We start from the raw sequence: 12,216 nt of genomic DNA on the forward strand, positions 1-12,216 counted from the left end.
ATAATCATGAGTTTGTATTGACACTATGTATTCTAACTTAACACCAGAGCATTCTTTCTTGACTCCCTCTTCCCCCCATGTTTGTATCTTTTCACATTGAAAGCCCAGGCTCCCACCAATAGCCATGTATTACATTACTCACTTGTTTAACTACAACATATACAAAATAAAAAATAATTTCAGAATTGCTACCCCCTGTTTCAAACAACAAATCTAAGTAGAGTTCAGGTTTCTTTGTATTCTTTTTTTCATTAGGCTGAGGATATATATTCAAAGTACTTTGTTCAAAAGTTTCGTAGACTAGTTCTTTATAAAAAAAATTTTGTGGTTCATTTAAAGGTCAAATTTATAGAAAAAAGGTATACTCAGGTGTCACTGTCACTAATTATCTCCCTATCCCTTCCACTTTATTCCTTCTGCTCACCCTCTGTAGGTAATCACTTTTAACTTTCTAATTTCTTTTTGTAGAAGTAAGGACATACTCGTGTATACATCATGTCCTTATGTGAAAGGGCATATGTAAAAATATGCACATACATATTTTTAAAGTGTAGTATACTTTATCATTTTGTACTTTTTTTTTTTTCACTTAACTATATATCCTGGCAATCATTCCATATCAGTTTGTAGAGATCTTCCTCATCCTTTTTTTCCCCTCTGTCTTTAAGCAATAACTGCATGTAACATGTTGCATGTGGCTTCCTCTGGATATATCTAAGCCCTTCTGCACATCTAAACTTAGATGGAGTCGGTCAAACACAAATATCCATTATGTGTTTGTGTCATAATTTATTCAAATATGTTTTTGAATAAATTTATTCAAAAATTTAGCCTTGGTATTTATGTTTAATATTTTGCAGTTATAAATAATAATGCATATATATATGTGTGTGTGTGTGTGTGTGTGTGTGTGTGTGTGTATTTTTTTTATATTGTCGGAAGTATATCTTCAGGGTAAATTCCTAAGAGTGAGATAGTTGAATCAAAAAGTAAATGCATATGTAGTTTTGTTAGATATTGCCAAATTCCTGTCAGCAGTGTAGAAGAGCGTCCCTATTCCCCCCCCCCCTTCCCACCACATAGCCTCGTCAGGGAAGCATATTACAAAGCTGTTGAATTTTGTAGTTATTATAGATGAGAAATAGTATCTCAGAGTCATTTAAATTTATTATTAGTATGATTTCAGTATTGAATTCTTTAAAAGTTCTTTTTTTGTTTTCTTCAGAAATAGAAAATCCAAGATTATGGTATGAAAAATAGAGAATTTTATGTGGAATTATTTTACTCAGTTGTTGCATTGCAAAAAAAATTATTCTTGATAAATTAGATATCTTAATATTTGCTTAAAGCAGTTCAGTGGAATTGTTGGTAATATTTCAAATGTATTTCTGGAGAAGCAGGACCAGTTAACTACTACTTGACTTGGCAATCAAGTCCTCCAAAAATTAATATTTATTATTTAAAAATAGAATGTGACAGAAGTGCACTGCAATGGAAGTATACAAAAAAACTTAGGGTTTAAGTCTTTTTTTAGCTTTTAAAAAGTGTGTGTAGGTGTGATCTTAATTATATTTCCCGCTTGAGATTCTCTGACTTTGTTGAATCTGTACATTTATGTATTTCACCAAATTTGGATACCTTTCAGTCACTATTTCTTCAAATATTTTTTTGCCCCATTGTCTCTCTCCTCCCCTTCTGAGATTCTAATTACCCTTTGATATTGTTTTATAGGTGCCTGCGACTGTTTGTTCTTAAAGTTTGTTAGATTGTTTATTTCTATGGATATATTTTTAAGTTCATGGGTCCTTTCCTAATTTCATTTCGCTTTGAAGCACATCTGATAATTATTTCATTTCAGATTTTTTTCTGTTCTAGAATTTCCATTTGGTTCTTTATAAAAAATACGTTGAATGATTGATTCTCTTGCTTTGCTGAGATTTCCTATTCATTCATTCGTTGGGAAATTTGAGCATATCTATAGTAGTTGTTTTAAAAATCTTTGCCTGCTAATTTCTGCTAATTTCAATATCGGGGTAATCTCTGGGCAGATGATGAGTAACTAATCCAAGGAATCAGACACACTTTGTGGTTGTCTTGAAGATAAGGCAGTTAAAGATAAAGTTGAGTTGATAGAGACACTTAATGAGATCCACTTCAGTTACATCCTTTGGCCTGTTTTAGATTCTTTGTTAGTGGTGGATAGCTCCGAGTTTAGTTATGTCAGGTTAGTTGCAGTCAGAAGGAAGAGAGGTCCACAGGTGTACTGGTGTAGCTAAAGTAGGGTCATGAGGACAAGTACTAGAATAACGATAAGCTCTTGAGCAGTGCTTCTTAAAAATATGTAAATTGAAAATGGTTTTGACTAAGTATCAATAAGATAATCATTTTACTTGCGGGATCAAGTTGCTTGTATCATGTAGTAAGTTGAAGGACCAATAATCAACCAGTCATTTGTTCTTCTCAGAAACTTGTCTTCAGAGAACATTTTTTGTCTGAGTAATGATGATGACTGTTAATGGTTTGTCTTATTCCTCAAGTTATTCAGGGTTCATTTTTTCATGATCAATTGTTTTTATCTAACTTGATCATTGAAATTAAAGTTGTATTGTCAGTTCTAGTTAAGAACATCCATAGTTTCTCAGATTTGATAGAATATTAAGTTGTGAAAAATTCTGGTCAAGTAAGTAAATTTTTGAGCTAATCATATTCATTAAAGTGAATATTGAATCATTCACATTATACAAGTTTAAAATTTTTTGTTAAAAATTTTCCTTATGAAGTTATATATAAAAATGTTTAAAACTTTTCTTTACAGTTCAAAGGATGATGTTAATAATAAAATAAGCATTCCTGTACCCTTTGATCCAGCTTAAGAAATGGGTATATTGATAGGAACTTAGAAATCTCTTTGTATCTCACCACAATGAAATTTGCTTGCTTTTCTTTATAGTTTTATCATCTTTATACGTTAAATATCCCTATAGAGTATGTTGTTTATTTTTGCCTGGTTTTAAACTTTACGTAAATGAAATCATACGGCGTTTTCTGTACTTTTTTCAAGTATGTTTTTGAGATTTATCTATGTTGCTTAAAATAGCTGTAGTTCATCTATTTTCACTTCCATATATTACTTGCTGGTATGAATGAACCACAATATATTTATACATCTTCATGTAGATGGACACTGACAGGTTTTCATTATTATGGATAATGCTGAATAATACATGTTTTCCAGTTACCATAAGCAAGAGTTTCTCTAGGTGCTATTATATATCTAACGTGGAATCTCTGGGTTGTAAAATAGGTACATATTCAATTCAAATAGCTAAATGACAAACTTTAATACAGTGGTTGTATTAATTTACATTCTCACTAACAGTGGACAAGATATTCTTGTCAACACTTGGTATTATTGATTTTAAATTTTTTCCAATCAGGTGGGTGTGAAATTGTATGTCATTGTGGTTTTAGGTGCATTTTAAAATTAGTGTCAGGTGTACAAAACAATATATTGATTAGACATTTACCCACCTCACAAAGTGATAACCCCACAAGTCTACCCACAGCACTGGGTGCATTTCTTTGACTGTTAGTGAGGTTGGATATCTTTTGATATGGTTATGGACCATTGGTATTTTCTTCTCTCTGAAATACCTGTCTTTTGTACTGTTTTTCAGTTGGCTTGTTTCTTTTCTTTTAAATTGGTTAGTAGAAGACGAGTTCTGGATACTAACCCATTTTCAGTTACATGTGTCACAGTTAAATGGTTCTAGTGTCTTGCCTTTATGGTGCCTTTTGATGAAAAAAATTCTTAATTTTGCACACATTTATTATATTTATACTTTATCTTGATTAAAATATTCTTCTCTAACCCAAAGTCACAGTGTCCTCCTATATTGTGTTTTAAACAACCTGGAATGACTTTGTGTGTGGAGTAAAATACCATTCCATTTTTTTGTTCCTTTTCAGTCCTGTGTCTTTTATATCTTTTCTTACTGCACTGGCTTGGATCATTATTACAATGTTAAATAAAAGTGATAATAATTATTTTAATAGAAGTCATCCTTGTTTATTTCCTGATATTAAAGAATGTTTTTAACATTTTATCGTTAGTGTCATGTTTGCTGTTTTGCTGCTGTTGCTGTTACAGCTATCACTTGTCAGGCCATGGAAATGTCCTTTTCATTCTTCATTTGTTAAAAGTGTAGTTTTTTAAAAATAGCATTTGTGGCTGTTTAATTTTATTGAACAATATTTGCATTTAAATATATCGAGATATTTTTTCAAAATCTTTTTATGTGGAGAATTATGTTAATCAATTTTCTAATATTAAAACAACTTTGCATTTTTGGGGTAAACACAACTTGATTGTGTTATATTATTTTATGTATACATTACTTGATTACTTGGATATTATTTTGCAGACACTTTTTGCATCTGTGCATTCATGAGCAAGATTGTCTATTTTTGGTGTGAGGTTAGGAAGAAATGAGGGTAGGATGAAAAGAGCTTTCCCTCTTTGTTTATTCTTTGGAAAATTTGGTTTAATGTTGGAGTTAACTCTTTCGTACATGTTTGGTTGAACTTGCTTGTAAAGCTGTTCAGAATTGGTATTTTAAGCTATTGATTCAACTTATTTATTGGACAATTCATATTTTCAGTTTTTTAAAAAAAATCACTGACTTTTTCCAGGAATTTGTTCACTTCTACATTTTCAAATTTATTGGCATAAGTTGTTTATGGTATTCTCTTACTATGTGTTTAAACTCAGCAGCATATATAGTTTTCTGTAATTTCTCATTCTCGGTACTGATGTTTTTATACTTTCCTTTCTGTTTTATTTTATTAGTCTTTTCAATGAATCATCCTTGGGCCTTGTCGAGACTTTCTATTATATGCTTACCTTCAAATTAATTTTCCTTATTTTTCTTTCTTATATTTTTATTTTCTTCTACTTTGAGTTTATTCTCTTGGTCTAACATTTTCTGTTGTGTTTAACACCTTAATTTTCAGCCTTTTTTCTTTCCCAGTGTAAATATTGAAGGCTCTTTTTCTTTTTTTGGTAAATACTGGTTTAGGCTGTATCCTAGAAGTTTTAATATGTACTATTTTTATTATGTAGTTCTTCGTCTTTTGTAATTATCTTATTAATTTCTTATTTGAAATTGTTTTTTAATTTCAGAGCTTATGGGCTGTCCTGATAATGTTTCTGTTATTGATTTCTAATTGTTTTAATTGCACTGTATTCCTATAATTTTGTTTTTATGTTCCCAGTACTTTGAATTTTGTTAGAGGTAGTTTTATGTCTTGTCATGTTATCAAAATTTATGGAGGTTCACTGTGTGGTTGAGAATTATAGTCTCCAGCTCTTAGGTGGAATGTTAATGTTTATTCTGTTCAAATATATAGTGTTTTTTTTTGTCTGCTTGAGCTATTAATTATTGAGATATGTAGTACGATCTCACTCTATGAAGGAGAGTTTGTTTCTTCTTTTATGTCTGTCAATTTGGCTTTACATATTTTAAGGTTGTGTTTATGGGTGTATTTATGTTTAGAATCATTAGTGTATATCCTGGTTAGTTCAGTTGGGTTTTTTGTTTGTTTTTAAATCATTATGCATGGCTCTTTTTTATCTCTATTCTACTAATGCCTTTCTCCATAATATCTTTTTTGTCTAATAACAACATGGCTAGCTTCCCCCCCCTCCCCGGAGTGGAAGGGCGGAAGGTTAACATTAACCTCTGCTTTCTGTTTCTGAAATTTTATGTAAATTCAAGTAAGAACCTACTAAAACAAAAGAAAAAACCACAGAATTTTAGAAAGGATCAACAAATCTGAATATTGTGTATTTGGAAAAAACTTGTGAAATATGCAAACATTAACAACAGTGGTAAGGAAAAACAATGAATATAAACCCAAACCTACAATATTAACAGCTAAAAGGGATCAAATCTATCCATAGTAGTTTTCAAAATAAAATATTATAGCTCACTTTATTCCAATAAATTTGAAAATTTTAATGTAATGTCTAAGTTCAAGAAAGATACAATTATACACAGTTGTCACAGGTAGAAATAGAAAACATTGACATGACAATAATATGAAAGGGCGCAGCTCAGTTCCAAGTCCAGTCGCCGTTTTCAAGCTTAGTTGCAGGGACGTAGCCCACCATCCCATGCGGGAATTGAACCGGCAACCTTGTTGTTAAGAGCTCACGCTCTAACCAACTGAGCCATCCTGCTGCTCCTTGTTTTGTTTTTCACATTGGTATCTTTAAACAACCTGGAATAATTTTGCTTTAGAGAATAAAAAAGGAGAGAAAGCTACTCAACACGTTTAGTGAGGTTGGTTTATCATTGGTGCCAAATCAGATGAAGACAGTACAGAGAAAAGATCATTATAGACTGACACTGTTTATGAACACAGGTGTAAAATTCCTAAATAAAATCAAAGCAAAACCATTTCATCTGTGTACCAAAATAAAGTGCATCACAACCAAGTAAGACTTATCTCAAGGTATGTATGCAAAGATGGTTTAGCTTCTAAAACCTTTAATATGCCATGTTAAGAGAATGAAAGAAAAGCCAAATCTTCACAGAGATTGTAGTCAATAGTTCTAATAGCAATGTATTTTTCACATTCCTGCAAACACATAGTGGTTTCAGCTTTTTTATATTTGGTCCATTTGGTTGGTAAATAATAATACATTCCTACTAAGTTTATTTGCATTTCTCTGATTTCTTGTGAGCATCATTTCCTGTTTATTAGCCATTTGTGCTCAACCACTCTGAACTTTTTAAATGGGAGAGGAACACTGCATAATTTGTTTCCTTGAGGACAGGGACTATTTTACTAATCTTTGTACCTCTAACATCTTATAAAATGCTTAGCATCCAGTGGTTATTCAACGTACTTCTTGAGTGAATTGAATAAATGATTAGTAAACTATGAGCCTTTTGAAGAAATTTGTGACTTAACTCATTTTTGAATGCATGAAAATAGAATAGTTTTGCAATGTCAAAGACGATATTTTTACTAGCAGGTTCTAGGGAGTAAAGAATAGACTGGGTTGTTTTAATTTATGTTAATGCTATAGGCTTCTGTAAAACTTGGGTAATTAACAAAATCTTTAATATTAATTATGCATGATTTTGCAGTACTCATTTGTGTGATGCTTTCAGGGTGTACGCTACTGTGTGGAGATACTTATTTTTTCACAGACTGTGTCATCCTTTGTACCTTTGCTAAAAGATCATTTTAACAACCATTTGCTTACCTGAATTATATTTAAATTACTCTAGTTTTTAAAAAAGTTTCTTTCCCTGTTTTGTAATAGTGTTTTAGAGGATTGAAATATCTATATTTCTGACCTTTTATATAAGTAGGATGTTATCCAGAGAAAGGTATACACAGAATTATTCTTTAAGAACTCAACTGGATTATAAATAACTTAATTGTCTGTGATGAAATGCTGTTTTTGGATTTAGGGTCAATAATGAGACAAATATGATGCTTATACTTTATTTGAGTGACTGGTTATTTGGAAGCCTTGTGAGAGTGGGAGAATGTAAAGTGAAGTAGAAGATATACTTAAAGAACTGCTAAGTGTTAACATTCGTAGGCAGTTTTGTGATGTTTTCCAGCTCTAGCTGGGAACTAGCCCGCACTAGTCTCACTGTTCTCTGTCTATCTCTACCCTTCTTAACCAAGTGTTTCTGATAGTCTGATATAGAAACTAGGAAAGGGACGGGACACTAGTCTCAGATTACTGCACTGTTCCTTGTGGTTTCCTAATATCCCTCCTACACTTTTGTAAATAGTCTATTTGGAAATAAACTTTCCTCAAATTAGGATAATTTATTTCCTCTTGGGACCCTGACTGATACACAGTGGTCAATCTCAGTTTGTCCAGTCCAATTTGTTCAAAACCACTTACTTGGTCATTTGATCAGTGTTCACTTCCATGTGCCACGGTTTTCTCATTTATTATTTTACATTATTTCATGTTATTTGAGGTTTAAAAATACGTTCCTCCACTAAAAATGTATTTCGTATGTAATAAATAAAGGAAATATATTGTTTTCTTATGGAAATTAAATCTATTTCTTTTCAATATAGTTTGATGAGATTATTAAATACTTTGGCATAATTCTTAATCATAATTTGATTTTTTTATTGTTTAAATAATAAAAACCGTTATTTATATTTAATTTGCATCACATTTCATTAAGAAAGTAATTAATGTTGTTTTTTTGTTTCAGCTAAACCATTTACTTCTAAAGTGAAACAGATGCGATTACATAGAGAAGACTTTGAAATATTGAAGGTGATTGGTCGAGGAGCTTTTGGAGAGGTAAGAGAGAAAGAATTTATGGAAGGTCTGCTAATTGTTTTGGAAGTCATTTTATACAGTCTGAAAAAATTTAACAAATATTATTTACTTGCTGTTGTAATTGATATGATTGATCAGAAAATGTATTAAAGTTTTGAATGAAATATTTCTACATGGGTTTTTTTCCCCAAGACACTTCTATTTTTCGTATATCAATGTAAGGTTGAGTATGTTTCTAGACTCTCTTCTGTTCCACTGGTGTATTTGTTTCTCCTTGTGCCAATACCACATTGTCTTAAATGATCTATTTTAAGATTCTTGATATTGGGTGGTGCATGTACTCCAACTTCTTCTCTCGCCTCCTCTGCTCTTGGCCCTGTATATTTTCATATAATTTTAGAATCAGAGTTTCAATTTGTACTTACTCTTAAAAACCTACACCCACACATGTGTTGGAATTTTGATTAGGATTGCACTGAAACTGAAGATCAATTTATAGATAACTGACATCTTGGCAATACGGAGTCAGCCAATCCATGAACATGGTATATTTCTCTATTTATTTAGGGCTTTATAAATTTATCTCACTAATGTTTATAATTTTCATTTAGTAGAGAGGACTTTTGCATCTTTCAGCAGATTTATTCGTAGGTATGTGATATTCTTTATGTTATTTTAGAATAACATTAAGAATCAAAATGTCATATGTTTAGTATTGTTTTGCTCATAATACAGTGTGATTTCCAATGTGATTTAAAATTTTCAATGTAACTTTTTTTATCTTTAGAAATTTATTGCTCAATTTCTAAATATTTAGAAAGTTTTCTAGTTACATATCTGTTAGTGAGTTATATTGTAATTCCAGAGCAGTCAGAGAAGATACACTATGTGGTTTCAATCCTTTGAAATTTGCTGTACAGTGTTTTATAAATATCAGTTAGGTCAAATTCATTAATGTTGTTTAAATCTTCCACAGTCTTACTTTCTTGTTTTCTCTGCTTGATCTGTCATTTCCTGAGAAAAGCTTTATTTTTTTTCAGTTTTTACTGATAACAAATGCAGAGTTATTATATCTTCCTGGTGATTAACTCTTTAATCATAATGGAATGATCCTTGTTATCTCTAAATAATTCTTTTTGAACTAAATTTTCCTTAATCTGATATTAGTAGAATGATTCTAGCTCATTTTATTAGTATTTGCACTAAATAGCTTATTACATCCTTTTAGTTTCAGCTTTCTATAACCTTATGGTATGTTTACTGTTAAGGAGACTATAGTTTTTGTTTTTAATCCAGTCTGATGATTTCTTGACTTTTAATTGGAGTGTAGTCAGTTGACATTTAATGTATTTACACTGTCTATTACTATTTGTCTTGCCCATTCTGGATTATGTTTTTCTCAATTTATAGATTAATGGAGTATTTTAAATTATTCTTTCTCCCTTCTATTAATTTCTTAGTTTTACTTTCTTTTATTGGTTACACTAGAGACTGCCACATGTATCCTTGGTAAATTTGTATTTTGCCAGTTTTCATTCTACCTTTTCTTGCTGCTGTCATATCTTTTAGTTCTACAGTATTTGAAATCTCAAAAATATGATTAGACTGTCCCAATTTATTTAGGTTTACTCATATAGTCACTTTTTCTCTTGCTCTTCACATTCACATACTTCTTTACATTCACATACCTCCCTTTGACATCGTTTTCCTTTTGACTTAAAAATTCCCTTTAGTATTTAATCAGGTCTGCTGATGATAAATTATCTGCTTTTATTCATCTGAAAATATATTTATTTTGCGGTCTTAAATGTAAAACAATTAGTTACATATATGCACAGGTCAGTGGATGTTTACATTTGCATGCACATGTATAACCATTTTGCAGATCAAATCAGGCTCCCATTGCCCGCTCTGGGTGAATATAACCACCTCCTCATGAACCACCCATTCTGACTTTTATCACTGTAGATTTATTTTGCCTGTTTTTGAATTCTATATTAATGGAATTATGTAATAAATACATACTCGTTTGTTTCTGGCTTCTTTTGCTCAACATTATGCTTGTGTGATTCATCTAAATTTGTTATTGGTTCACAGAATTTCTTTGTATGAATAAATCAAGTTATTTACCCATACTAGTGTTGGTGGATATTCAAGTTATTTATGATATTTGCCCTTATCAATAATTTTTTTGTGAACATTCTTTTTTCTCTCTCTCCTCCAGTTTTATTGAGAAATAGTTGACATATATCACTATATAAATTTAAGGCCTATAGCACGATAGCTTGATTTACATATATTGTGAAATTATTATAATAGTAGGTTCAGCTAGCACCTATTTTCTCATAGACATACAATAAAAAGAAAAGAAAGAAGAAAAGAATAAAGGAAAAAATTTTTTCCCTTTGTGATGAGAACTCTTAGGATTTACTTTCTTAACTTTCCAGCGTATCATACAGCAGTGGTAGCTATAGTTACCTATAGTCATATAAGGATGTAATTACATCCTTACATCCTTAGTAGTTAATGTATCTTATAACTGGAAGTTTTGCCTTTTGACCACCTTCCTCCAATTACCCCTCCCACATCTTCCACCTCTGATTTCTTTTTCTATGAGTTTGGTGGTGTTTTTCAAGATTCCACATATGAGTGAGATCCATATAGTATTTTCCTTTCTCTGTCTCATTTACTTCACTTCGCATAATGACTTCGAGGTCCATCCATTGTTGTTGCAAATGGTAGGATTTCCTTTTTTTTTTTTTTTCCTTTCCCCCCATTGTATGTTATACTACAGTTTCTTTATGCATTCATCCATGGATGGATCCTTAGGTTGTTTCCATGTAGTAGCTATTGTAAATAATGCTGTTATGACCATGGAGGTCCAGATAGTTTTTTGAGTTAGTGTTTTTGTTTCCTTTAGATATATTCCCAGAAGTGGAATTCCTGGATCATACGACAGATCTGTTTTTAATTGTTTGAGGTATCTCCATACTGTTTTTTCATAGTGGCTGTACCAATTCACAATCCCACCAGCAGTGTACAAGGACTCTCCTTCTGCACATCCTTGCCAGCATTTGTTAGCTTCCGTTTTTTTGATGATGGCCATTCTAATAGGTGTGAGGTGATATCTCATTGTGGTTTTAATTTGCATTTCCCTAATGACTACCCATGTTGAACATCTTTTCATGTACCTGTTGGTCTTATATTTTCTTTGGAGAAATGTCTGTTCACGTCCTTTGCCCATTTTTTAATTGAGTTATTTTTTTACTATTGAGTTTTATGAGTTTTTAAAAATATGTTTTGGCTATTAACCCCAAATCAGATATATGGTTTGCAAATATTTTTTCCCATTCCATAGGTTGGTTTTTCACTTTGTTGATGGTTTATTTAGCTGTACAGAAGAATTTTAGCTTGATGTAGTCCCACTTGTTTATTTTTTATTTTGTTGCTTATGCTTTAGATGTCATATCCAAAAAGTCATTACGAAGACCTGTGCCATGGAGCTTTTTCCTGTGTTTTCTTCTAGGCATTTTATGGCTGCAGGTCTTCTATTTAAGTTTTTAATCCATTTCGAGTTAATTTTTTGTGAGGGGTGTCATAAGTCTAGTTTTATTCCTTTATATCTGGATACCCAATTATCCCAGCACCATTGGTTGAAGAGATGGTCTTTTCTCCATTGAGTATTCTTAGCAGCCCTCCTCAAATATTTGTTGACCGTATTTGCTTAGGTTTATTTCTGGGCTCTCAATTCTGTTTCGTTGGTCTGTTTGTCTGTTTTTATGCCAGCACCATATCGTTTTGATGACTGTAGTTTCATAGTATAGCTTGAAGTCAGGAAGTGTGATACCTCCTGCTTTTGAACATTCTTGTACATGTCTTTGGGA

General features: G+C 31.5%; 1 protein-coding gene across 18 annotated transcripts in view; it reads left to right on the top strand.

Moving 5' to 3' along the window:
- The window catches only part of CDC42BPA (CDC42 binding protein kinase alpha), a 203,728-nt gene that overhangs the window by 29,897 nt on the left and 161,615 nt on the right, over positions 1 to 12,216 (top strand). For all 18 annotated transcript variants that reach the window (XM_074316911.1, XM_019730880.2, XM_019730876.2 and 15 more), the window contains one exon: positions 8,262 to 8,353. In XM_074316911.1, coding sequence (XP_074173012.1) covers positions 8,262 to 8,353 — 92 coding nt within the window. Of the gene's footprint in view, positions 1 to 8,261; positions 8,354 to 12,216 lie in introns of those variants that run through there.

This window comes from Rhinolophus sinicus, linkage group LG12, assembly GCF_036562045.2.
Source record: "Rhinolophus sinicus isolate RSC01 linkage group LG12, ASM3656204v1, whole genome shotgun sequence".
Taxonomy (NCBI): domain Eukaryota; kingdom Metazoa; phylum Chordata; class Mammalia; order Chiroptera; family Rhinolophidae; genus Rhinolophus; species Rhinolophus sinicus.